Raw genomic sequence first — 23,818 nt, forward strand, 5'->3', positions numbered from 1 at the left:
ATTTACAACTTCGAAAACACCTCAGCCTTCTCAATTGGTCTACGTATATGTATTTAATTCGATTGTCTTTGATGTAAGCACGGCCGTACATCGTAAATAATTATGAACTAACAAGTAATAAGTAGGTAATTAATATGCATTACAAGCTCTAAGACAAAGACTCGTCTGCTATCTCGATCATACTGAATATGTTTGGCACATTTGGTTAATACTATTCTTCTGCACAGCGTGAAAGAGAGGCGTGCTGCGGATGACGCCCGACAGCTCCTTGGAGTTCTTGCTTTGGTGATAGTTTCTACTCGGCATCGGCGACATCGGTTCGCCCCAGAACTTGAGCAGCGCAAAGATCTTGTAGTAGGCCACTCTGAAATACAAGAGATTCGCAATGAGATCCCTGTTAGAAGCTAAAACAGCCAGCAAACTCACCTGTAGTTGCGATTGCTGGCCGCATAGATGATCGGGTTAATGACGCTGGACGCCCAGGCCATCACGGAGGCGATTATGTGCAGCCAGGGGTACGAGGTTTTGCGCTCGTCGTCCACCACATTGGCCAGCATGAGTGGCAGGAAGCAGACGAGGAAGCACAGGAAGATGGTGACCATCATGACGGTCAGTCGGTTGTCCTCGCGCGCCTTTCGCGTGCACGTGGTGGTTATGTAGGATCCGCCGGCGGACGACGAGGAGCCCTTGGCCCCCGCACTTGCCGCGATCTGGAAGTTATCGTGGTTGCGTATCTTCTTCTTCTGGTGCAGCACCGTAATGTAGATGCACGAGTACGAGACGATGATCACCAGGCAGGGCAGCAGGAAGCCGATCACGAACAGTGTCTTCTTGATCGATCGCCCCTCCTTCTTGAGTATTGTGCAGGAGAAGGTGGCCTCGTCCAGGCCCATCTCGCCCCAGATGCCCAGTATGGGCGGCAGCTGGGAAAGGACACGGATTAGTTGAATTTATACACAGAAAACATACAGGCGCTTAAGAATGAGAGGGTTTCTTGTTCTTTAGCAACTTCGGTCTCACATTTTAGAGGTTTCACTTACCAGCAGCAGAAAGGACACGGCCCAAACGAACAACAGCTGCAGGGTTATGAACTTGGGCTTGTATATCTGCGAGTAGCGGCTGTGGCAAGCGATGAGCGTATATCTGCCAGGGGATTAGGGTGACGGTTGCGGATTAGCTTGCGACAATGCGGACTAGACTGGGCCTACCTGTTCAGGGTGATGCCCACCATGCTGAGGAGTGAAACGGCCACATTGCCGTAGAAGATCACCGGAAAGATCTTGCACAACGTGGTCCCAAAAGTCCAGCTCTGTCATTGAAATAAGGCAATTGGAAATATGAATTAGAATCAAACACACTAATTACATTCACAGGTATATCTGTGCCCATATGGATGGTATGATGACTCACCTCCTGGAAGTATCGCACTGCGGTCAGAGGCAAACTGAAGGAGCAGAAGAGCAGGTCTGATATGCTCAGCGAGATGACAAAGGCGGTTGTGGCGTGCTCCCGTATCGTGGGGCTCTTGAGCAGCGCCAGCAGGGTAATTAAATTGCCTGTGGGACAGATCAGCAAGGATAAAAACAACTTAGTAATCGAGGAGCTGGATGCCAACTACTTACCAAGAACGCCGATCGTCACAAAGACACAGGCGCTAATGGCCGCGAATAATGTCGCCGAATGCGGGTAGATCGACTGCGTGGCCCCCGTGTCATCCATCAGCATCTCGGCGTCCGGCACCATGCCCGTTGCCATGCCCATACCCATATCCATGTCCTGGTCCATTCTGCGGGAAAAATAACAAAACGATGTCATTAGCCATTCCAATTACTAATATTTGATTAGGTTATCAAAAGGAGCTGTATCTTTAATGGTTGCATTAGTTGTTTAATTTAAACTGCTTACGCTAAACTTATTGTTTATTTAAATTTGTTAGCCCGTATCTTGAGTATTTAGGAAGGAAAGTTAAAAGCCGGATGCATACAACTTAATATGTTACTCAAACTTCCGTTGTGTTGTTTCACAACGATAAAATGATTGGAAGAAATTAATTTAATTACCATACATAATTGCCCAGTAGCATGATGCACGTTAGGGATTGTAATCTAGTATTGTATTATCTAGTCTGTTCGATTTCTGAACTTGATAAAGGAAATGTAATCCGCAAAATCGAGTTTCAGGCGCGGGAAAATCTGTGAATGAATGGATGTCGCCGCTTTGCGGATGCAATAGTCCAGTTTCCTCGGCATGACACCGTGGAAAACCCGATCCGATCGACGGGATTAGCGAGGAAGTCGGCGAACTCCGTACTCCCACCAGCTTATCGCATCCGAGACATTTGATTTATGTTAACTGATTTTGTTATAAGATTTCTGCCGGCCAACTGGTCAATCGTAATGATCGAGCCGGTTTTGCACGCCATTTGAATTCACATTTGTACGAATTTTTCATCAAATGTTCGAGTTTTTCCACCAATTTCCTCGTCACTCCGAGCAAGGCAAACGGCTTGAAATAATATGGTGCTATATAGCTGACTGCATGATTGATGGCTCCAAGATTACATATTATCGAATCAGGATTCAGAAGGAGATCAATGTCACACGCAGACAGGAACATGAAGCACGCCTGTTATGTGCAATTAAACATTCGGTTTAATTGCTGTGGAAACTGTTGGTGGCATCTAAAGTTCCTGTTCAACAACTTCAACCACTTTCAAGCAGAAAAAGCCATTTGCATAAAGATGAGAACAGGCTTTTGTGCTAATCAGCCAAGATGACTCGATGACGCATTACCTGACCAGTTTGCGTCGCTTTCTTTTCAACAACTATATGTATTGGCTTTGGATTTCATTGGTCTAGTCACGTATTATCTTTTAATTGGCAGAAAATACGACGCAAAGTCGTGTTATTATTGAGGTATCGAGTTCAGCTCAAAACATTTCTTATTCCCATGAATAAGCCGGGGGAAATATGGAATATATAGAAGTGAATATACACAAACCTGACTTTTGGGGCGAAACCAATTCACTTTGCGGCGATAGCTTCACGCAATTCAAGCGATTATTCCGATAACTTAAGCGATTGACTGGCCCCGTTTCGTTTCCAATTGAAATTTGGAAATATACACAATAGTTTCGCTATGCTGTCAAGTAGACCCTTATCTTCTAGTTATGCTTCAGACTTTCGAAACGCTCCTTCTTTTTTTGGAATCTCGCCTTTGAAGGGGGCTCCTCTGGAATTTGTTACACTGTTATCATTGCGAACAGCCGGCTAGAAGCTATCAGCGACTCTACCAGTAATGCACTTTTTACGACCAATTAAACGTACATTTTCCTTTCTTCTCCCGTTGATAAGCGAAAAAGCGATGGAAGCAATGTGGTGTTCCTTCTTGCGACACAAATGCAATCAAATGGATTCAGTTTCGCTTTTTCCAGTGAAAAGAACCCAACCACCATCAGTGATATGCTGCGTATGTTGCGTATTGAATCAATGACAATTTCAATTAAGCCGGGGTTTGTCATGCGTTTTCGTGCGTTTTTCACCCTGCTGATAACGCTGCTGTCCCAACTGCTTTGCATGTGCACACAATTCCATTTATTTAATTCTTTTATTTGGATCGGTTAAATTAAAAAGCGCCTTGTTACGCATTTAACGTTGTTTCCGGTGCGTGGTGGTTATATGCTTCTGGGAACGGGATTGGGAACCTCATCCATCCATCCATTTATCCAACTATCCAAATACGGGGTTTCATGGGATGGGGTGATATTTTGTGGGGCGGGGGAGCAGCGGTTCGCTTTCATGCATGATCAACATGTGTGTTTGTTTTCCAACTTCCAACTATGTGTGTTGTTTCGGTTCTTTCGGTCTCCTCAGTTCAGTTCAGTTCTGTTCAGTACCATCTTATTTTCTCGTTTTTGTTTCCGAAAAGGGGGAGCATCGGGCCGCAACTGGATGTGGAAATCTGAATATGCATCCCAGAGCATTCCGTCCAAAATGAGCACCATCCCATGTCGTTTCGTTTAATTCCCTTCCCATAAATGCGTGTCCAAACAGCAGAGGGCGTTTCAAGAGTTCCAACTATCCAGCCATATGATGAATATCATAACTAATAAACATGCAGCTCTCTAAATGTATTTATAGTGGGAACTAAAGAGCTGCCCGCGAGTGTGCACCAAGCTGCCCCTCAACAGTTGGCAATGATGATGGCACAAAGATATCAGAGATAACACTACCCCACTTCGGAATACGCAGATCGCGCCCCTCACAAGTATGTGCACATAATGTACACACAGCTAAGCACATAAGGCATATGATATGCGCTATGTACATATACATATATTTACATCAAAGTCTTATCAGCCTTGGGTTCCCACCGCTCCAAATTCTCTGTGCGCCGCACAATAAAAGAGAAAAGCCAAGACAAGCGGTGGAACGAAGCTTTAAAAATAATCAATAAACACATATTTACAATCACGTATTTATGTAGCGGGCGGGAAGTCGTATGCAAATAAGGCATTTATTTATTTTATTATCTTAAAGTCTTCCTAATAAATTTCTGAATTTTTATCTAACCCAGTTCCAAAGGTTGGCTGTGAATGCCCCGATTGTGTTATTCATGATATCAATTAAAGCAGCGTAATCCCATGGCATCTTCTTCAACATAATGATGGTTGAAAATTGATAGTCCTAGTTATTTCGACTATAATTGCATTGGGTTTAGTATGGTTTTTGGAAAATACTTATAGTATTGATATTGCATCGCATTGCATTGCACGGTGTTCTAGGAGATTTGTCCGAGTTTCTTAAAGGTCCCATTTGTAGAACTACCCAACAATCTCTTTCTTTTAATTTTCTTTCTTTTCTGATCGTGGCAGTGTTCAGGAAATATGTTCCGCTTCTGTTGCATTTCGCTGACTAATCGAAAGCTAATTACAATGTAGATAGTGCACATGTGTAGTGCATCGTTTTGGAGCTGGGTTTTTCTACACTTTTTGTCGTTTTTAAGAGACTCGAGCTGAATGAGTGGCTACCAACTGTTGCATTGGTACAGGGAGGAGGGGAGGGGCAGATGATGATTCATGCAGCTGATGTTTGGGCAAGGGAAGAGCGAAAGAGAAAGCAAATCGGAAGCGGAGGCTTTGGAAGTCTGTTTGGGTTTATAAGCCTGGCTTTCATTTCAATTGCAAATGTATTTTTCCAGGACATGATCCTATTATGGAAAGAAACAAATGACTCATTTGTTTCAAAATTTCGGCCAAACAATGAATTGTCACATTACGTATCTTTTCCAAATTGAAATGATACATTAAGCAATTTGGGAGTGAATCAACAGCATAAGCCAATGAATTTGAGATTACAATTTTCATGCATTATCCTTGATTAGCTGATTTTCTCTCGGTGTATCGGTTGCATTTTTACGCATCCTCTTACCCCATCCACTTCTTTCTCCCCTCTTTGCTGATTTTTTTGTTGTTTTTCTTTTTCTGTGAGAGGGTGGAATTCGGGATTTGGGATGTGAGCGAGCAAGACGACGATATATTGAATTGTGAAAACAGCCGTTCCATAATCGTTCCATTACAAATACACATGCGCATGCAGTTTGCGCTTCTCTGTGTGCGTGTGGACCAAATGCAACAACAATAAAACGCGCAACTCAAATTGTTAACAAAGGTAAGGCCGTTTTTGGCCGGATTTGGATTCTGGTCTTGAAAGAGAAACACAAAAAAACAAAAACAAAAGGCAATAGCAACTCACCCGAACACGAACTCGTTTCAGTGTTTTCCGCTTATTATAAATTTATACTTCGTTTGGCGTTTCTTAAATGCTTTCGAATTGCATTTTGGTGTTGACATTAAATCGCTCCGCGCAGCACAGCAACAAAAAACAACGCAACAAAATATGTAAATACTGTAATAGCCAGCCGATATTCTTTCTGGCCTTCTCACATTGACTTCTGACTTATCGAAACGGACTTGGCTGCTTGGCCAACTTAAACCAATCAAACTAACTGAGAGATCTGCGATCGCACGGCGCAGTGTCGTATTTTCTTTGGCAATTAACAGCAGCGGCAACAAGAACAACAAACGCGCAGCGCCGCTCAGCAAACGACTTGACCGATCGAGCTGGAATGAGAGACTATAGTGAGCGGCTTGAGCGAGCCCCGTTTGCTGGCATAGAAATTTACAGTAACCGTACTGTTCTCTCTCTCCCGACCGATTGCAGGGGCGGGCTATCGCCGTGGGCGTTCTATCGATTGTCGCGCTGCGCAGGCGCCTATCGGTTTTTGAAATTCTAAGCCGGGCCTAAAGGATAATTGTAAATAGAAACGTAGCTCGCCAATCAGCGAAAATTCATTACGCTTTTTAGCTTAAGAAATTTAATTTCCGTGTCTCGTTCTCTCCTGACTTCTTTTCACTTGTGGACCGAAATCACTTGCTGTTATTTGCATTCATTAACGCTTAGTGGCTGTCCATTTCGAAGCTTGATGGTTTTTTGCAGGCCATTAGGATCTATGCGCAATCAATTTTCGCCATGTGACAGCTGCACATATTTTCTTTTGACTAACCAATCAATAATAATTTTTCACTAGTAGTGCCAAGTTCATACCTGATGGAGTGTGTTGCCAATTTGCATGTTGTGGCGCCGTTTAAGCCGGCTTTTCGTCAAGGTCGCGCTAATTAAATACTCGTTACAAGTGATGGCGATGGCAAAGGTACGATTGTGTTTATAAAACTTTTTAAATGAATGCAATACATTTGAAACCCTCTTCTGAACGCTAAAGTAAAATATGATAAAAAGTATATATTTAAGAATTTTTAAAAACAGACCTGTTATATTCCTCATCACTGGCTATTAGTTGACAACAGGTGGACTTCTACCATATCCTGCTGAATTTTTGAATTAGCCGTTTAGTCAGGATCTAGAGCTCGAACATGCGACGGCTAAAAGAACGAAATCGATGTAATCGAGCTGTGCGGCATCTGAAAATGCAGGGCAAGATCTGGTTGAAAAATCTTAAAGGCGGCTTGGATCAGTTTCGAGGTGAGGTTCTAACTCTATAGAATCCCCTGAGTAAACCCATCCCATTTACGTTTTACAATCCAGAAAGCCAGGTGCGGGGAACGCGAAAGAACTTCCTGCATGATGGCTCCTTCCATGAGGCAGTTGCTCCGGTTCTGGCGGTGGCCCAGTGCTTCTGCTTGATGCCCGTGAGTGGCATCAGTGCGCCCACCTACAGAGGATTGAGCTTCAGCCGGCGTAGCTGGCGATTTTGGTACAGCTCCTTGTACCTCTGCTCCACCACGGTGGACCTGGCCTTCAGCATCCACAAGGTGGCCCACAGTGTGCTGGATGTGCGCAGTGTGGGTAAGATGAAATGCTGCGCATACGCAACGTAGTAACCGCATACTTACATTACCATTTAGAGCCCATAGTTTTTCACGTGAGCATCCTGTTCGCCTCGTGGCAGTTCCTGAACCTGGCCAAACTCTGGCCGGGATTGATGCGCCATTGGGCGGCGGTGGAACAGCGGCTACCCGGTTACAACTGCTGCCTGCAACGGGCTCGTCCTGCCCGTCGCCTCAAGTTGGTGGCCTTCGTGCTGCTGACCGTTTCACTGAGTTGTGTTGCCAATACGTTTGGGTCGCTGGTTATAACCGTATGCTTCTTCCAGTGGAGCACCTGTTGAGCATCATTTCGGTGGTGTACTACGACTTCTGCCCCCGAAGAAGGAACCCCGTGGAATCCTATTTGCATGGCACCAGTGCCCAGTTGTTCGAAGTGTTTCCCTACTCCAACTGGCTGGCTTGGCTGGGCAAGATCCAGAATGTGCTGCTCACCTTCGGCTGGAGCTACATGGACATATTCCTCATGATGCTGGGCATAGGTCTCAGCGAGATGATGGCCAGGCTGAATCGCAGCCTGGAGCAGCAGGTCCGACAGGTGGGCTAACTGATCGCCTGGCAGTGTGTATGCATATATCATTATCGAGCTTGCAACATCCATAGCCCATGCCGGAAGCCTATTGGACGTGGTCACGGACTCTTTACCGCTCCATAGTGGAGCTCATACGGGAGGTGGATGACGCCGTGTCCGGTATAATGCTGATATCCTTCGGCAGCAATCTGTACTTCATCTGCCTGCAGCTCCTCAAGAGCATCAAGTGAGTTATACAGCCGAAAGCCCAGCTGGCAATGATTCCTATCCTGTTATCCAGCACCATGCCCTCATCCGCCCACGCCGTCTACTTCTACTTCTCGCTGTTGTTCCTGCTCAGCCGATCTACGGCCGTGCTCCTCTACGTTTCGGCGATCAACGACCAGGCCAGGAAGCCACTGCATCTGCTGCGCCTTGTCCCGCTCAAGGGATATCATCCGGAGGTCTTCCGCTTCGCCGCTGAGCTGGCCAGCGATCAGGTGGCGCTAACGGGCCTCAAGTTCTTCAATGTCACCAGGAAGCTGTTCCTGGCGGTGAGATAATCCAGGCTGAGTCTTCACTTGCTCGGTTCTCCATGTCTATGTCTTTCAGATGGCGGGTACGGTGGCCACCTATGAACTGGTGCTCATCCAGTTTCACGAGGATAAAAAGTCCTGGGACTGCTCGCCCTTCAATTTCGATTAGACGCCCCAACTGGCATGTTCACAAATGTATTTCAATATAATATCACTCATACGCACTGTTACCCAGCGAATGTTTTATTTGCAACTAGGATTTCGCGGCACTTTCTTGTTTAGATTGTGCAAATTATCTGACTGCAGTTCGCACCATGAATGACCGCATTCGCCATCAGTTGGCCAGTTTTCCTGGTGGATTATCTCATATCACGCATACGCAGCGTTGCCATGCATATGCATGAGCAACAGCAGAGTCCTTTGAATATTTAATTGTGCGCTTTGCGGCAACCCATAATTTGTTATTTACCCGCTGTTGGCACAGTTAATGGCAATTAAGACACATTGGCTGGGAGTCCATGCAGGAACCAGTTTGCAGCCATCCATCTGCCCGCTCTTGCACGCGCTTTCCACTTTTCACATCGCCTGGCGTTTGGTTTTCATTTTCGATTGCGGACCATTTACTTTGGTAATCCAGTATAAGTATGTGATGCAATTGCTGGCCATAAATGGCTCACGCTTCCTAGGCACACCGCAATGCGTGAGCAGCGATTGGATGCGAAGTGAACCAGTTGGCCAAATGCCAATGCCGATTGCTCCTCGACTGCTTGACTGCTTGACTCCTCCTGCACCTCGGCTGTGCAGCTCCTCATGTCCATGACGCTTCCGGTCAGCGGGTCCAGGTCCAGGTCCAGCCGATCTAGTCCGGTTGCAGCCAATTGTTAACCCAATTCACGAGCCGAGTTCGGGGATCACATCTTCGATGGGAGTATATAAGCCCCGCTATCGTTTTACTTCGCAGACACAAATCGCGCACAGCAGCAGCAGTTAAGTCGAAATGGCCAGATATCAGAGGAGCACTAGCATCGGGATCCTTGTGGTCCTGCTGATCGATCAGTTGGCCAACGCCCAGTTCGTTCCGGGCCCGATCTCCGGCCCCATTCCCCGCCAGCAGAGATCGCTCTTTGGACCAGGTCCGCCGCCCGGATGGAGTAGCGGTGGCCTCAGTCACGGCTGGAACAGTCCCAGCTTCGAGTTCAGCCCACTGCCGCCATCCCACAGTCCGCATGTGACCAAGGACGAGCTGCTGGCCCTGCTGGCCGCCTGGAAGGATGTGGCCAAGCCGACGACTCCTGCGCCGGAACCAGAGCCCGAGGAGCCCGAACCCGAACCCGAGCCGGAAACTACAACGCCCGCGCCGCCAGAGGATGAGGACGAACCAGAGCCGGAGGCGCCGGCGCCGGCACCAGAGGCGCCAGCTGGTCCACCACCCGGCGTGCCCATCACCGTCTCCCTGCCCGCCCTGGTGCCCATTCAACTGGCGGCCATGTGGCAACAGCCGGCGCCAGGAGCAGCGCCCGGCGGACTGGGTCCTCTGAATCTGGGCGGCCTGGGTCTGGGCGGCGGCATTGCACTGAACAATCTCGGCGGCGGTGCGGCAGCAGCCGGCGCAGCTGCAGCGGCCGGAGGCGGCGGAGCGGCTGCCGCCGGAGCTGCAGCAGCGGCACGTTCCGGACTGGCCAGACCCAGAGCTCGCGCCCGCATCGGTGGACGTGCGTCCAATGGCCAGCAACCCGCCATTCGCTTCCCGGTGGCCAATCCGCGCAGCTTCACCTCCAACAACTATGTGGCGCCCAGGCCGCGCTACTATCGCGACACGGAGCCCATGCGGTAAGTGAAGCCTCCTTTCGTAGAGACTCCTGCTGATTATACTTCTCCGTCTCCTTGCAGCATCAACGTCATGGCACCGCCGCCCTACCACCAAATGGCCAATGTGCAGGGCCCCGTGCAGCTGGTGCCCGCCTACTGGCAATAGTCCATTGTCCACTTATCCACCCAGCCAGTCTTACAGTCGTACTGCCACTTTCTCTCTAAGCTAAACTGTACAAAGTTGTATGTTATAGTAATACGCGCATGTGCATATAGAATGCCATGGCCTGTTAACAAGTCGTATGTTTTTTTTTTTTGTTTTAACTTACCAATAAAATATTTTAACAAACTGTATTTCATGTTGTATTTCATTGGGCTGTACTGCTATTATTCACTTGGTCGGAATTTGCATGACAAATGTGTGGGGTATCACTTATGTGATTGGTCTATTTGTAGATCACTGAAAGCGATGTGAATAACCATAATAATATAATAAATATAAAAATAAAACGTATGCTGTAAAAACCCGCATTGCGCTTAATTAGTTTCAACTGCGAGCTGTGCAATATCAACAGATATTTAGGCTAATTAAAGAGCACGCACAAATCTGAGTTGAGTCCACTAATATTGCACAACCATCAAAAGGCAGTTAATTGACTGAGGCAAATGTTAGGCTCGATTAAAGTGGAAGCCATTGGTTGGCTGAGTGATATTTTGCCGATATCAACATTATTAACATATTAGCCCGCACGGCTAAATGCATTTGGTTATATCACAAGTGGCACGAATATTGGCCACTTTCGTCACATTCGGCTGACAGATGTCGGCTCCATAAGCGAATCGTTATGAATGCATGTGCTGGTGGCCACATCCTTATCGGGACATCGTGTTTGGCCACTGAACAGCCAAGCCAACCAAGCAGCCCGCTCCGAACGACTCCCGTGGGCACTGTTGACGCTGCTGGAATGGCTCACCCAGTTTGCGTGCTGCCCCACGCCTCCTGTTCGCCGGACTGCATGGTTTATGATGTTTATGATGCACCGACTGATCCAGATTTCCACGTCGCGCAAATAAGACATTAAGTCGATGGCGCTGATGGACCGCAACCAGATTTAATCGGCAACCAGTTGCGCGCTAGCGATCTCCTTGTGGGCGCATATGAAATCGATCGATGAATCCGTAATGGAACGCCCATCTAAACTGGTCAGCAAAACGGCAAGTACACGCTTTTGGACTTTACAAATGTATAAAATTGTATTTTAATGGGTAAACAAGCGACTACCTAAATGAAAACAGTTGGAAAACATTTACAATACTTATACAAGGGGTTGCTTGTGACATTAGGTCGGTAATCCATTTGTAGGATGGAGGAAATGGAGTGACTAATACGAGTTTATATTCAGAGGCCTGCGATATAAAAAACATGCTAACAAAATATTAAGTAAACAATCTCGGAGGTACTAAAATACTATGAACTATGTCTTTGGCTAAAAGAAAACCACGATATGGCTGGCGAGTGTGCTCAACTGGCACGGCTGCTAATGGGCATTAAAATTTTCACACATTTCCCTCAAATGGATAAATGGAGAATGACGTGCCTGCCACCCGGGATGGCGAGGTATCGCCAACCGAAAGCGCCGACAACAGGCGTAAAAACAATTAATACGTATAATGCGCGATCGAGGCAAATGGAGATCAACGCCCAGCCAGGCCCCGGTTTGGACTTCCCGCTGGTGGAGATCCAGATCTGGGCTTATTTGCCACGTTATTTGCTGGCTTACATAAGCGACATAAGCCAGCGAGCACGACTCTCAAAGCGAACTGAATTTACTAACGCAGCAATAAATAACGAATTAACACATGGAGAACAAAACTGAAACTAGACTTGGGACACACGACGCCATAGGATCCAGAGACTTTGGTGGCCGGCCAGCAGGGCGAAGGCCCCGGCAATCACATAAGTCAGCCTGTAGATGGATGCCTGACAGTACAGTAAAACCACGCCTGCCAGAACGTAGAACACCATGGAGAGCATCCAGTATCCCTGACTGCGAATTTAAACATTTATAGCTAATAGCATTTAGTGATATTTCATTTTCAATTACCATTTCTGGGGGGCTCGCAGCTGCAGGAGAAGACTCAGTGATGCCAGAACCACTATGCTGGGATACAAGTTCGGATCCGGCAGGTGAATGCCATGCCTGGAGTAATAAAAACAACGTGGATATTCAGCTTAAGATTATCATTTAGCAGTCAGTCATGTCAGTTGGGAATTACCGGCAAATGCGCAACCAAGCCAAACTGCTGGGAGCATTGAGCAAGAGCTGCATGAGCAGCATCAGCAGCAGTGTGACGTGGAAGGAGAAGTTCTGCAGGCCCACACATGGCTCCGGCTCGTCCTCCTCCCGCTGCTGCTGTTCGTCCGTCTGCTCCAGCGCCTGGCGTTCTGCATGCTGCTCCTCCGTTGCATCTCCGCCGATGGAAGATTCCTGTTCAGCCACTGCAGGAGGTTTGCCACGCACCAAATTAGCCGCCTTCTGCCAGAGAAAGTCCTCCAGATAGTCCTTATAAGCATTCGAGAGCATCAGAAAGTAGAAGACAAAGGCCAGGAGAAGACCCACTCCGCTGCAGGTGCCAATGACCACGGCAATAGTGAGGATACCGTACGTAATAGGCAAGTGGGTCATGATCGAGATCATCACGTTGGAGGTCGCCTGGGAGAGGCGTGTTATTCGCAGGGCCAGGCGGTAGAATGCGTTGCCATAGAGCGTGAGGGCCAACCAAGTGCCCAACGTGGCCAGCAGGGACAAGGCAATGGCCGCACAGTGGATTATAATAGACACATTGAAGCTGTAGTCCAATGACTCTGGCTCCGGGAGCACGCGACTGCTGATGATAAGCTTCTTTAGGAGGCGACAGGCTGCACATTTGATTTGAATAGATTAAGTGGGATTGAGTGGGGTGATGACGATGGCTAAATCAAACCTGTGACTATATAGAGCGATGTGTACTGCAGATAACCCACATAAGGACGCAGGCTACGAAAAGTTCCCGCGCCGTGAAAGGTCTCCACCTGCTTTCTCAGCACAATCAGTAGCACACAGACCAGGTGCGCCGGCAACCAGCCGTAGAATTCCAGAACTAGCCGAGATAGCGCTGAGGAATATGAGTACTCGTAGCTAGAAGAGCACATAAATCAGAGTGAGATGGACTTATAGTGTGAGATAGAAATTACCTGATTCGGTAGCGGCAGGTGGGATCCAGATAGAGATCCAGTGTCACAGGATTGAGGGTGGTGTTATAATGTCTGGGCACTAATGTTGGTACATTTACATACAATTGCGGCTTCTGATCAAACGATCTGCAAAGATAAAACACAAGAATCATATACCGTACATAGTTTATCCTCATAGCAAACAGACTTGAGTGTTTGGAAGCGTTCGAAGCCCGCTGCCCAGGGAACGCATACCCTCGCAGTTACTCTATACTCGGGACTGATGCACTGCAGCGGCTCCACAATCACCCGAATGCTCTGATACGGATCCACCATCTCGGAGATGCGCAGCCGATGGTGCAGAGTGCCCTGGAGGGTTTCGTTTATTAATGGCAGCTTAGCCATTGTGTACCACTTAGGCATCTTGATGTCCGTCACCCGCTCTTTGGGATCGTAGATGTCCAGGTTGTAGCCGATTCGCGTGGCGCTCGGTGGCAGGCGAATGAGCAAATGGGTCCAGTGCACATAGGTCTTGCGCAGGTTGTGCAGATCGAGAAGAGCAACGCTACGTGGATCGCGCTCTTCGTTGGGCAGCCACTGGACGAGGTGCATCAGGGAGGTAGCCTTTTCGCTGTACAAAAGGAAATTATACAAATTATCTGAACAGGCTACTGTGTAAACTTACCAATAAAGCTGTCCCGTCTTATTGTGATCCTCTGCAGAGCATCCGAACAACCAGTCCTCGTCATCCACATTCAAGGCCTCGATGGCCGCCTTCCTATACCGCTCCTGTCGCTGCAAGCCAATCAAATCGAAGAAGGTGCCCTTAAGACCATTCGTGAAGTACTTGTTTATCACCAGGCGCCGCTCCTCGTGCCAATTTCCAGGAAATCCAAATCGCACGGTATTCTGCTGACGCCTTCGAGGCTTCTGTAAGTACATATTTAGTACTTCATAGTGTTTTAAATACAATGCAACCTACCACAAAGGTTGACAATGCCGACTGCAGGTTGCGCTGCTTGTTGGTTCCAAAAACGATCGATGAGCGATCATCGCGGACATAGGCTATGCTGAAGAGAAACCGATTGATGGCCTGCATGAACTGCAAGCACCACACGGCCGACAAGTGGTCACAGCTTAGACTAACTTTGGGTATAGCTGATGTCTGCAAAACAGGAAAGGGCAAATAAATGCGGACTCAGCCATATAATCAGAATTATTCAACTACCATGGCGTGCAGATCGTTGAACCGGGAGCTGGTGAGTCCAGGTCGCACCAGCAGATCTCTATTGCCGCCGCCCGTGGAAATAAGCAGCACGTTGTCCAGCCGCGCCGAGCTGTCCTGGCTGGCCATTCGCTGCACACTTGGTGGTCGCTGGTGCAGGCTGTCGCAGACATTTGTGGTCATCGTGGGCACTGTGGCAGTGCGAAGCTTGCTCAGCACGGCGTCGGTTTGGCCGTAGAACTCTTCCAGTTGGGCATCCAGATTGAGCACCGGCTGATCCAGAGGCGTAGAGATGCTAATAATTGTATTGATGTGCTGGCCAATTGCCGGATCCACTAGCACCGACTGCGCCAGCTTGCCGCCCATGGAGTGGCCAATCAACACGATGGATGGCTGCTCCGTGCGACCCTCGTAAATCGACAGGATGGTGCGAATGCAGAGCTTCAGATAGCTTTGTTGGCGGGGCAGATAGCCGCCGAACAGAGCGGACAACTCCTCGTCGTAGTCAATGGTGTAGTAGTCCAGGTGGATGCCCGCATCGTTGGACATAGCCTTGCGGAGCGCAACGGAGGCTAAAGAACGCACCTGTTTGTAGGAGCCGGCGTTGCCGGGCACGAAGATAACTGGAGCACCCGTCATCCTGCGCTTTAGCGGATCCAGCGGCTGTCGCTGTGCCTCATAGTAATAGTATAGCCCGTAGTTTGGATACTGGTCGCCATCCTTGACATCCACTTTCTGCAAACCAAGTATTTGCAGCGATTGGTGGACTCATATCCTAAAATAAACCGACTCGTACTCACCGCAAACATGGGCTCGCCGAACATATATGTCATCCGGCAGGCATTGGGCTCCACCTCCACGTGCAAGCGCAACACGCCGTAGATGAAGCAGCAGATGGAGCCGATCACCAGGAGAACAGCGCAGTTCCGGAACATAAACATTTTGGGCTCTCAGTTTTTCATATCTGTTTATGCCTTGTTTTGTTATCATCCATTCGATATCAGGCGATGCGAGTTATCGATAGCTTATCGGGTATGTACTTGCTGGTGGTGTGCATGCTGCTCATGAATGCAAGTAACATTGAAATATCGCTTATCCATAAAATAAAATTTAATGTATAACTAGTGTAGTTTTATCCTAACAACGTTGGCTAAATTGCTTTGAGACAATAGTTTAAGAAAACTCAATTACAAAATGAATAGAGCTGTTCATGGTCCTGAGCTCTACATAAATAAATCATAATCTCTAAATAAATAAAATACATAGAATGTGCCAGCGAATTTCTTAAATACTTCGAACATTTGTTAATTTAAACATAGTAACAGAAATTTCTTTGAATAAAAATAAGTATTTAGGAAATTACGCGTAATTTAGTTTGATGTTTATCTCGTGACTTCTAGCCGTGACTTTTTGGGACCCGATCACTGCTGTCGCAGAGGCGCTCATCTCCAATCCCTCGATCACCACACACTTGCACACAAACACCTATGTACCGAGCCGAACTGTGTTGTTGCTTTGGCTAGTTGATCATTCAGTTGGCGTACGCGTGCGCTCAGATCCGCCGATCTGATCCAAACCGATCCTCCAGATTCAGACACAGCTATTTGATTCAGATACCGGAATTGTCAACAAAAGGCAGCGGCGCCGGCGTCAGCATCATTCATTCGAATTTCTAAGCTGGCCTGTAAGTGTGTGCGTGTGAGCCAGCCTGCTTGCTGAGCGTGTGTGTGCGCATAATTCGCGTGTGCGTGCGTGTGTGTGTGTGTGTGTGTGTATGTTTGTGTCTAGCCTGGCTCTATTGTTGTTGTTTTAGGTGTGGGGAAGAAGCAGAAAAGACAGTTTGTGCCCTAGCAATAACAAAAACAAGGCGAGAGAGAGACATTGTCGCCGCGCAGTCGCTCCTCTGCCGCCGTCAACGTCGCTGCCGCAGCGCACAGTTCGATCCGCTCGCTAGTTGTTGCTGTTTAGTGTTCGTTGTGGTGTCGCTTGTTGTTGTTTTGATCGGTCCGGAATCGAATTGCTATAATTAATATTGCATATATATAAATAGTGGTGCAAAAAGGCGAGCGAATCAAGCCAAATCACATCCAAATGCCCAATCTTCGTGTGCTTGTGTGCCTGTAATTGTTGTTTTGTTGTAATTGCACCCGCACACACACACACTCACACACCCATTTAACTGCGGGAAAGAGCGCATTCCAATCCCTACACACACACACGCACACACACAGCCACCGCCGATCATGGAAATTTGGCGCTCGCTCACAGTGGGCACCATCGTGCTATTGGCCATCGTCTGCTTTTACGGCACAGTGGAGTCCTGCAACGAGGTCGTCTGCGCCTCGATCGTCTCCAAGTGCATGCTCACCCAGAGCTGCAAGTGCGAGCTGAAGAACTGCTCCTGCTGCAAGGAGTGCCTCAAGTGCCTGGGCAAGAACTACGAGGAGTGCTGCAGCTGTGTGGGTAAGGAAGGTCGTCCGATCCTCGGTCACTGGTTGGTGGGTGGTGGGTGGTGGGCGGTGGGCGGTTATGCACATACATACATATAGATTTGATCACCACTGATGATGGGCCATCACATCATCGCTTTGTTTTTGTTGTTGTGCGTATGAGCATGTGTGTGCGTGTGTGTGTGCGGGGGGAGCTTGCGATGTGCTAACTAGTTATCGATAACGGGCTTGAGCTGGCGATCGGGCCTAGTCTTAACCCTTACGCGGGCCAAGGGGTCGCAACTCTAAGCCGCTGAATGGAACAAGTTTAGGTCCCCTCATATAGGAATACGTGTTTAGAGCACTACTACCAGAGCAATAAATTTAAGAACTGGAGATTCTCAATGAGGCTTGCTAAAAATAATTTCAAATTTCCTATTAGAAAAGATCACAAACTAGGATAATTGCATTTTTCCTTTAACAGCAATGACTAAACTATTAAAAACTATTAAATATTCTAAAATCTTGTACAAGAAAAGCTATTGTAGTCATCAAACAACCTTCTAATTGTGCAAATTGTCTGTCACTTTATTGTCCATTTTAATAGTGGGCCAAGAAAAGTTTATTGATGGTGTAAATAAGTAAATAAATAATAGCCTGTAATCATTCCAATGGGGATTTCGGGAAATGCAATTTACGTTTGGCCCACATGATGTTGTTTATAAACAAATCGAGCATGACGATGAAAACAAATATGCACACGAGATCGGTATAGGAAAATCATGTCTTTTTTCGAGGAATACAAATAGATCATTTAATTATCAAATGCAAAATAAATGCCATTAAAGAAAAATCGTAAATATTTAAAAGGAATGTGCATCGTAATGATTGCAATATCCATTCGGAAGAATATTTTACGTTCTAATATGATTTTTAAAAATAACTAGCACTTGACTTTACAATTGTTTACCCAGGTTTCTAATGAAATCATTACCTCATCTTTCTAGAACTCTGTCCGAAGCCCAACGACACCCGCAACTCTTTGTCCAAAAAGTCCCACGTGGAGGACTTCGATGGAGTGCCGGAGCTCTTCAATGCCGTGGCCACACCGGATGAGGGCGATAGCTTCGGGTACAACTGGAACGTGTTCACGTTTCAAGTGGATTTCGACAAGTACTTGAAGGGTCCGAAGCTGGAGAAGGACGGTCATTACTTCTTGAGTGAGTGCCAGCCAAGAGATTTAGTTCACCCAACCCTCTAACCATTGCCTTGTTGTTCAGGAACCAACGACAAAAACCTGGACGAAGCGATCCAGGAGCGGGACAACATAGTGACCGTAAACTGCACGGTCATATATCTGGATCAGTGCGTATCGTGGAACAAGTGCCGCACCAGCTGCCAAACAACAGGCGCCAGCAGTACGAGGTTGGTAACAGGAAGATCATATATGTGGATCATATATACTGATATACTCTTTGATAGATGGTTCCACGACGGCTGCTGTGAGTGCGTGGGATCCACCTGCATCAACTACGGCGTGAACGAGAGCCGCTGTAGAAAGTGCCCGGAGTCGAAGGGCGAACTGGGCGACGAGCTGGACGATCCCATGGAGGAGGAGATGCAGGACTTCGGGGAGAGCATGGGCCCGTTCGATGGACCCGTGAACAATAACTACTGAGCGCGGCGCGATCAGGATGCCATTCAAGGAGCAGAACAGAAGCCCACATCTAACAAATTTAGCTACTCAATTCAGTGACATTATTATTATGTAGTACGAAGTAATATTTGTATAGCACTATTATTATTATTTTTATTTACAAAAATTGAATAGGCGCTTTGAATTGTTTTACTTATGAACCGGCCACGATATATATATTATATTACACATTTTTTTTTTAACTAAAAAATGTATTTCTTTCCAAGTTTCTGAGAGTTTTGGTTTTCTGGGGGGGTTAAGTGCAATTACTAAGTTGACTACACTTCCAGCTACTTCTTGTAAATAAAATTTTCATATGTAAACAGTAATCGTTGTCTTTTAATGCATGTCTTAAGGTTAAATAAGCAATCAAGGCTCTACAAACACTCAATAAGTACATAACTTAATTTTGGAATTAATTTACAAATGTCAACTATGTATAAATATGTCATTATTTCTCAAACTGTGCGTTTCATTCATTGGTTCTCCGCTGCGAGGGAGGGAAGCCAGAAAATTAATCCCAACCGAATGGCCCCTATTCGATCTTGATGCGGCGACCATAGCGCCAGGCCAGTCGCACCAGATCCCGATGGGCCAGCGCCCAGGACAGAAGGCAGGCGAGCCCAGCCAGGACACCCACGCCCAGATGTGTGACAAGGTCAGAACTTTGGTACTGCAGAAGTAGGAACAGAAAACATTTTACACCGCACTCCCAACGAGAAGCACCATACGAAACTCACCCAATAACAGACGATGCCGGCCAGGAAGAGCGTGCCTCCAAAGAGTTTTCCCGGCCAGAGGCCCAGCAGCGGATCCAGCGACAGGGGCCGATACTGATGCCTGATGTAGTAGGTGCTGTACAGGATCCTGCTCAGCATATTAATGCAGTTGGCGAAGATGAAGCCCACCGGACCAAAGATGCCCGTCAAAATGTAGGAGAGCACCAGGAAGCTAATTGAAAAGATGGCCATCAGATAGTTGTACTTGTCGATATCGCGACTTGTGTTCGTGGCGAACATATAGCCCTCGCTGATCCCATTCACGGCCAGCAGATAGATCGCCAGGCAGTGCCACTGCAAGAGGCTCTGCGGCAAGCCGCCGGCCACGAAATCCGGACCGCCGTAAAGCAGCAGCACTGGGTACGAGTAGCTCTGTCCAAAGGTGAAGGCAATCAGGCCAATGGAGCTCACGCCCAGGAGCAGATTGTTCAGGACACTGCTCGCCTGGCGGACGCGTTCCTGCGGTTGCTTGGACAGCTTGATGTCGCGGGATAGCGTCTGCGTGAAGTAAAAGTACGAGCTGTCCTCGATGGGCCGGAAAATGAAGCGGGCCGCCATGCTGCCCAGATTGTTGACCACATCGTAGGTGGCCTGTTCCCCGAAGCTCAGCACCGGCGACACGGACATCACGTACTTCTCGCCCTCCGTGAGGATTTGCTTAAGCACGCCCTGCTTCACAAAACTCAGGGTGAGCGTTTGCAGTTCCCGGTTGAAATGCTTTCCGTTCGGATTGAACATCACGCCGGGGAGGAAGTCGCTCAGCTGCTTGAAGGGGAAGTCGTCCATGTGCTCGTAGAGCGAGACCTGCCAGGCTTTCGGCGCCACCGGTTTCTTTTTCGCCTGCTGGGCTACGAAATCCTTGAAGCCCTTCAGGTAAAAGTAGAAGAAGCCATACTGGCCCAGGACAATCGTCACTGCACTGGAGAGTTGGGCAATCGCAAAGGCATTGATTGCCGCACTGCGATCACCGGTGACAATCCACAGGAAGATGGCTGACCGCACCAGGATGTGCAGCGTATTCAGCAGGATCTTTAGCTTCACAAAGCAAAAGACCTGGGCGACAAACACCGCGGACTCGGCCATCAATTCCAGGACGCAGGAAAAGGCCACGGCATAGCAGGCGAACTCGTACTGCGAGGCGTAGATGGCGTCCACCGCCGACAGCCAGTTCAGCCAAATGTATAGGCAAGGAGCACACAAAACAGCACAAATGGGAACCCTGAAATAAAGAGGAAAATGTATTATAAGTGTAGTATGACGTAGGAAAGCTCAAGTTTTCGCAGGATGTCAGGCAGGAGACCTTGAAGCTATCCTTCCTGATCCCCTGGCAGCAGCTGGTGGGGATTGCATACGTTAGCCACATCTGGTTGATCAGCTGCGCCCAGGAGCAGCGATCGCCCTGCTGGGCATTGGCGCTCAGGGCCGCCCGGTTGATGGCCTCGCGCGAGAGGAAGAGCAGGGTGCTCTCCAGAAGCAGCAGGCGGACGTTCATGATGCCCAACACCTCGCGGCCCACATGACGCACGATGTACGCGTTGATGCCGAAGGTGAGGATGCGGCACAGTATCTGCGGGGCGATAAGACGACGGCAGCGGTGCGGATGAGTAACACAATTCCGAGGCACTGGGCACAGACACAAAATAGATTCCCAGTGCGCTGGGCTCACCTGAAAGATGATGCTGAAGCCGGCGCCCAGCAGGCTGCTCTCGAGCACATTGCGCGCCATCTGACCCCGTTGGTCAGGCTCCTTTAGGCAGGATCAAGGTGCCCGCGTCCCAATGGCAAGAACACTTAGAAACAGGGCCCAATTTGTTGGCCAAAACAACACAAAATGTTCTCTCACATCTGGATTTTGTTGACTATCGATATTGGCCAGGTGCTGATAACCAGCTGTTTTGCTATCGCATTTCGATCACCATTCGCGCCAGCTGGTATCGATAAGTGGTGATTTGAAATCTGAGGCTGCATGGCACCTAATTTCATATTGGGAAATAAGCACAATAGCCAGAAAATATGAAAATTTTGAATGTATGCCATGAATTAGCGCCTCTTATTGTCGATTTGTATTGTAATGAAAACCAAAATGGGTTTTAAGATAAGTTAAACGTAAAAGGGTTCATATTATATGAATATAACAAACAATTTCACCCATTTAGGTTTAAAGCCCACACCAATTAGCTCAAAAGCAGAGTTATTTAATGTTATTACATTAGTTGAAACTATTCCTCCAGACGCTGATGCTCTTTAGGACTTTTTAAATCCGAGTCGAGTTTTTACAATTTATTTGCGTAATTCCCACAGTAATGAAGCTTTTAAGCCGGGACACGGGCGGCGTCGCCTTGATGAGACTTGGAGACCTGGAGACTTGGAGACTGACGCCAGCAGACCAGTGAGATTTGCTAGAGATCAAATCTTGACATGGGAGTCACGCGAAAAATTACATAGACCACAAGCAACAAAAACATCCACAACCACAAGCAGGGGAAACAATGCCAACAGCACGGATGACGGACAGACGAGCAATGATGTTGTTCCAGTCGCTTGGAGTCGCCTAGCCGCAGATACAAAGATACGAAGATACAGTATCTGAGTGCGTGTGTGTGTGTGTCGAGACGGACGAATAACGCACGATTTTGTTGAATCGGTTGGATCGGTGGGATCTCTGGGACCTGGCTCCCATTTGGTCCCTGGCGACCGGCGCCACTGTCTGCCATTCAGGCTCCTAGAGGTGAACCCGTGACACGGCCTGAGGATCACGCTCTGCGATAGTTGTGCGTTTGGCAATCATAAGTTTGGTACCAGCTTCGAAAACGAATTCCGTATTAGTATTGTAATGCAAACGGGTGTCTTGCTATTGAACTGTGTTTGATAACCGACAGAATTATGCAATCCTTTGCTCATTCACATTAAAACACATGTCATTAAACCCGATACAATACATTTTGGGTCCACCTCTAGTGCACACCGCAGCCAGGTAATCAGATAAAAATATATTATGACGTACCAGACCGACTTTTCATTGTTAATTGAGCGGCAGCGGCTGAAACGTAAACGTAAACCTTTCCCGGAGCCCGGCCCTGAATGATTGAGATTGAGACGTGCTTGATATCTGTTGGCATCGCAGCGGCAGCGTCGCCGGTACACTGAAAAAATCACACACCCATTGCGGTATTGCCATCACTTGCCATTGATCTTGAGGATCTGCGATCAACAAAAGTATCTCACAGATGCGAACGTCTTGCACATACTACTAGCTTGTGGATACACGTGACTTACGTGCCGCTGTTTTTTCCAGTGTAGGGGCGATGCTGCGTCTTCGCCGGCGTCGTTGTTGTTGCAGTTGTTTTTTTTTTTTTTGTTGTCTGGCGTCTGTTGGCTGTCTCTCTTATCTTGTATCTCTATCTCCATCTCACTCGCTCTCCCTCGACGCTTTTTTCGTTGCCTTATCTGCGGCTCGTGTGTGTGAGTGTGTGCACTGAAAGAAACAGTGTAGTTGCTTAGTGCGATAGGTTGTTGAGCGTTTAGGTCCAATCTCAGTGCACTGAATACTGCCCTTGCGTACTGACTGAGCGTAATTTTAGGAATTAATTCCATTAAAACACCTTAAAGCACATTTGTACGCCCAGTGTACTGCTGAATGCTGCTGCCACGCTCCAGACGTGTCGCCGCAATTTGCAGCCAAACGCCGGCGACATCGGCTTGGCGCCTAAAATCAAACGGGGGCCGAACGAAACGAAAAATTTTAAAAATAACGTGCAACAACGACGGCGGCTAATAATGTGATTTGTTTCGTGCTCGCCGGGGGAAGGGGTGGGGGAGCGGGAGCGGGATCAGATGCAGTCGCATCCTCGCGGCGTCTTTAGTATGTGATAATTTTCAACAATTTACTCCCCTCTGCCTTTTTCCTCTTTGTTTTGTATGCTGCTGCTGGCCCGCCGGCAATTTTCCACATTTAACGGTGTGTCCTTGGCGGAATACACCGCCCCCTGGTCGGCCGCCACCATGGACGCGCACATGGACATGGACGTGGACATGGGCTGGGGCACGGGCATGGAACTCCTTCTGTACGTGGACTTGGACACTGGCGCGGCTTCTGGAGGCAGCGCGATAAGGCAGCAATTTCTGCGGATCGACGCCATAAAGCAGATATGCATGATACGATTATAATTATACGGCAAACACGCATGGCAACAGTCTGCGATGCCACAGTCAAGGCT

At 47.9% G+C, this 23,818-nt stretch overlaps 6 protein-coding genes across 8 annotated transcripts; 3 read left to right on the forward strand and 3 right to left on the reverse strand.

Moving 5' to 3' along the window:
• Positions 1-27: 27 nt before the first annotated feature.
• On the reverse strand, positions 28-6,213 carry LOC6550962 (protein trapped in endoderm-1). 3 transcript variants are annotated; one of them, XM_026982757.1, is made up of 8 exons: positions 3,327-4,351; positions 3,001-3,231; positions 1,623-1,786; positions 1,411-1,556; positions 1,209-1,309; positions 1,041-1,143; positions 427-923; positions 28-364 (listed from the first exon to the last, which is right to left on the reverse strand). In XM_026982757.1, exons 3-8 carry the CDS (start codon positions 1,783-1,785, stop codon positions 178-180), a joined length of 1,197 nt encoding a protein of 398 aa, XP_026838558.1. In that variant the 5' UTR covers position 1,786; positions 3,001-3,231; positions 3,327-4,351; the 3' UTR covers positions 28-177. The 3 variants fall into 3 exon arrangements, with proteins under 3 accessions (XP_026838558.1, XP_001976991.2, XP_026838557.1); XM_001976955.3 differs by lacking the exons at positions 3,001-3,231; positions 3,327-4,351 and adding an exon at positions 5,754-6,213; XM_026982756.1 differs by having other exon boundaries at positions 3,001-4,351.
• A 607-nt stretch (positions 6,214-6,820) lies between these two features.
• LOC6550963 (gustatory receptor 5a for trehalose) lies at positions 6,821-8,661 on the forward strand. Its single transcript, XM_001976956.2, has 7 exons — positions 6,821-7,040; positions 7,104-7,364; positions 7,424-7,618; positions 7,672-7,940; positions 8,006-8,160; positions 8,215-8,467; positions 8,526-8,661. Exons 1-7 carry the CDS (start codon positions 6,932-6,934, stop codon positions 8,616-8,618), a joined length of 1,335 nt encoding a protein of 444 aa, XP_001976992.2. The 5' UTR covers positions 6,821-6,931; the 3' UTR covers positions 8,619-8,661.
• A 748-nt stretch (positions 8,662-9,409) lies between these two features.
• On the forward strand, positions 9,410-10,609 carry LOC6550964 (translation initiation factor IF-2). Its single transcript, XM_001976957.3, has 2 exons — positions 9,410-10,279; positions 10,340-10,609. The coding sequence occupies exons 1-2, from the start codon at positions 9,447-9,449 to the stop codon at positions 10,422-10,424; spliced, it is 918 nt and encodes a 305-aa protein (XP_001976993.1). The 5' UTR covers positions 9,410-9,446; the 3' UTR covers positions 10,425-10,609.
• Positions 10,610-11,496: 887 nt separating this feature from the next.
• LOC6550965 (GPI inositol-deacylase) lies at positions 11,497-16,142 on the reverse strand. Its single transcript, XM_001976958.3, has 11 exons — positions 16,061-16,142; positions 15,498-15,755; positions 14,701-15,432; positions 14,455-14,637; positions 14,158-14,402; positions 13,681-14,103; positions 13,494-13,619; positions 13,244-13,437; positions 12,536-13,178; positions 12,364-12,459; positions 11,497-12,306 (listed from the first exon to the last, which is right to left on the reverse strand). Exons 2-11 carry the CDS (start codon positions 15,636-15,638, stop codon positions 12,138-12,140), a joined length of 2,952 nt encoding a protein of 983 aa, XP_001976994.1. The 5' UTR covers positions 15,639-15,755; positions 16,061-16,142; the 3' UTR covers positions 11,497-12,137.
• A 368-nt stretch (positions 16,143-16,510) lies between these two features.
• Positions 16,511-19,307, forward strand: LOC6550966 (protein twisted gastrulation). Its single transcript, XM_001976959.3, has 4 exons — positions 16,511-17,160; positions 18,134-18,346; positions 18,407-18,551; positions 18,609-19,307. Exons 1-4 carry the CDS (start codon positions 16,941-16,943, stop codon positions 18,802-18,804), a joined length of 774 nt encoding a protein of 257 aa, XP_001976995.1. The 5' UTR covers positions 16,511-16,940; the 3' UTR covers positions 18,805-19,307.
• Positions 19,142-21,574, reverse strand: LOC6551290 (protein RFT1 homolog). Its single transcript, XM_001976960.3, has 4 exons — positions 21,268-21,574; positions 20,954-21,168; positions 19,563-20,820; positions 19,142-19,495 (listed from the first exon to the last, which is right to left on the reverse strand). Exons 1-4 carry the CDS (start codon positions 21,325-21,327, stop codon positions 19,358-19,360), a joined length of 1,671 nt encoding a protein of 556 aa, XP_001976996.1. The 5' UTR covers positions 21,328-21,574; the 3' UTR covers positions 19,142-19,357.
• Between the last annotated feature and the right edge of the window lie 2,244 nt (positions 21,575-23,818).

This window comes from Drosophila erecta, unplaced genomic scaffold (assembly GCF_003286155.1).
Source record: "Drosophila erecta strain 14021-0224.00,06,07 unplaced genomic scaffold, DereRS2 tig00000218-arrow-arrow-pilon, whole genome shotgun sequence".
Lineage (NCBI taxonomy): Eukaryota > Metazoa > Arthropoda > Insecta > Diptera > Drosophilidae > Drosophila > Drosophila erecta.

Excerpts from the sequence above, each read along its gene's own strand:
- LOC6550962 (XM_001976955.3), bottom strand. The coding sequence starts at position 1,785 with ATGGACCAGGACATGGATATGGGTATGGGCATGGCAACGGGCATGGTG. Across the intron at positions 1,310-1,410 it reads CAGTGCGATACTTCCAGGAG|AGCTGGACTTTTGGGACCAC; the intron begins GTGAGTCATCAT and ends TTTCAATGACAG. Across the intron at positions 1,144-1,208 it reads GTGGGCATCACCCTGAACAG|ATATACGCTCATCGCTTGCC; the intron begins GTAGGCCCAGTC and ends ATCCCCTGGCAG.
- LOC6550963 (XM_001976956.2), top strand. The coding sequence starts at position 6,932 with ATGCGACGGCTAAAAGAACGAAATCGATGTAATCGAGCTGTGCGGCAT. Across the intron at positions 7,365-7,423 it reads GCTGGATGTGCGCAGTGTGG|AGCCCATAGTTTTTCACGTG; the intron begins GTAAGATGAAAT and ends ATTACCATTTAG. Across the intron at positions 8,468-8,525 it reads CCAGGAAGCTGTTCCTGGCG|ATGGCGGGTACGGTGGCCAC; the intron begins GTGAGATAATCC and ends TATGTCTTTCAG.
- LOC6550964 (XM_001976957.3), top strand. The coding sequence starts at position 9,447 with ATGGCCAGATATCAGAGGAGCACTAGCATCGGGATCCTTGTGGTCCTG. Across the intron at positions 10,280-10,339 it reads CGCGACACGGAGCCCATGCG|CATCAACGTCATGGCACCGC; the intron begins GTAAGTGAAGCC and ends GTCTCCTTGCAG.
- LOC6550965 (XM_001976958.3), bottom strand. The coding sequence starts at position 15,638 with ATGTTTATGTTCCGGAACTGCGCTGTTCTCCTGGTGATCGGCTCCATC. Across the intron at positions 13,438-13,493 it reads ACCTGCCGCTACCGAATCAG|CTACGAGTACTCATATTCCT; the intron begins GTAATTTCTATC and ends GTGCTCTTCTAG. Across the intron at positions 12,460-12,535 it reads GCTTGGTTGCGCATTTGCCG|GCATGGCATTCACCTGCCGG; the intron begins GTAATTCCCAAC and ends TTATTACTCCAG.
- LOC6550966 (XM_001976959.3), top strand. The coding sequence starts at position 16,941 with ATGGAAATTTGGCGCTCGCTCACAGTGGGCACCATCGTGCTATTGGCC. Across the intron at positions 17,161-18,133 it reads GGAGTGCTGCAGCTGTGTGG|AACTCTGTCCGAAGCCCAAC; the intron begins GTAAGGAAGGTC and ends TCATCTTTCTAG. Across the intron at positions 18,347-18,406 it reads GGACGGTCATTACTTCTTGA|GAACCAACGACAAAAACCTG; the intron begins GTGAGTGCCAGC and ends CTTGTTGTTCAG.
- LOC6551290 (XM_001976960.3), bottom strand. The coding sequence starts at position 21,327 with ATGGCGCGCAATGTGCTCGAGAGCAGCCTGCTGGGCGCCGGCTTCAGC. Across the intron at positions 21,169-21,267 it reads GCTTCAGCATCATCTTTCAG|ATACTGTGCCGCATCCTCAC; the intron begins GTGAGCCCAGCG and ends ATCGCCCCGCAG. Across the intron at positions 20,821-20,953 it reads ATCAACCAGATGTGGCTAAC|GGTTCCCATTTGTGCTGTTT; the intron begins GTATGCAATCCC and ends TCTTTATTTCAG.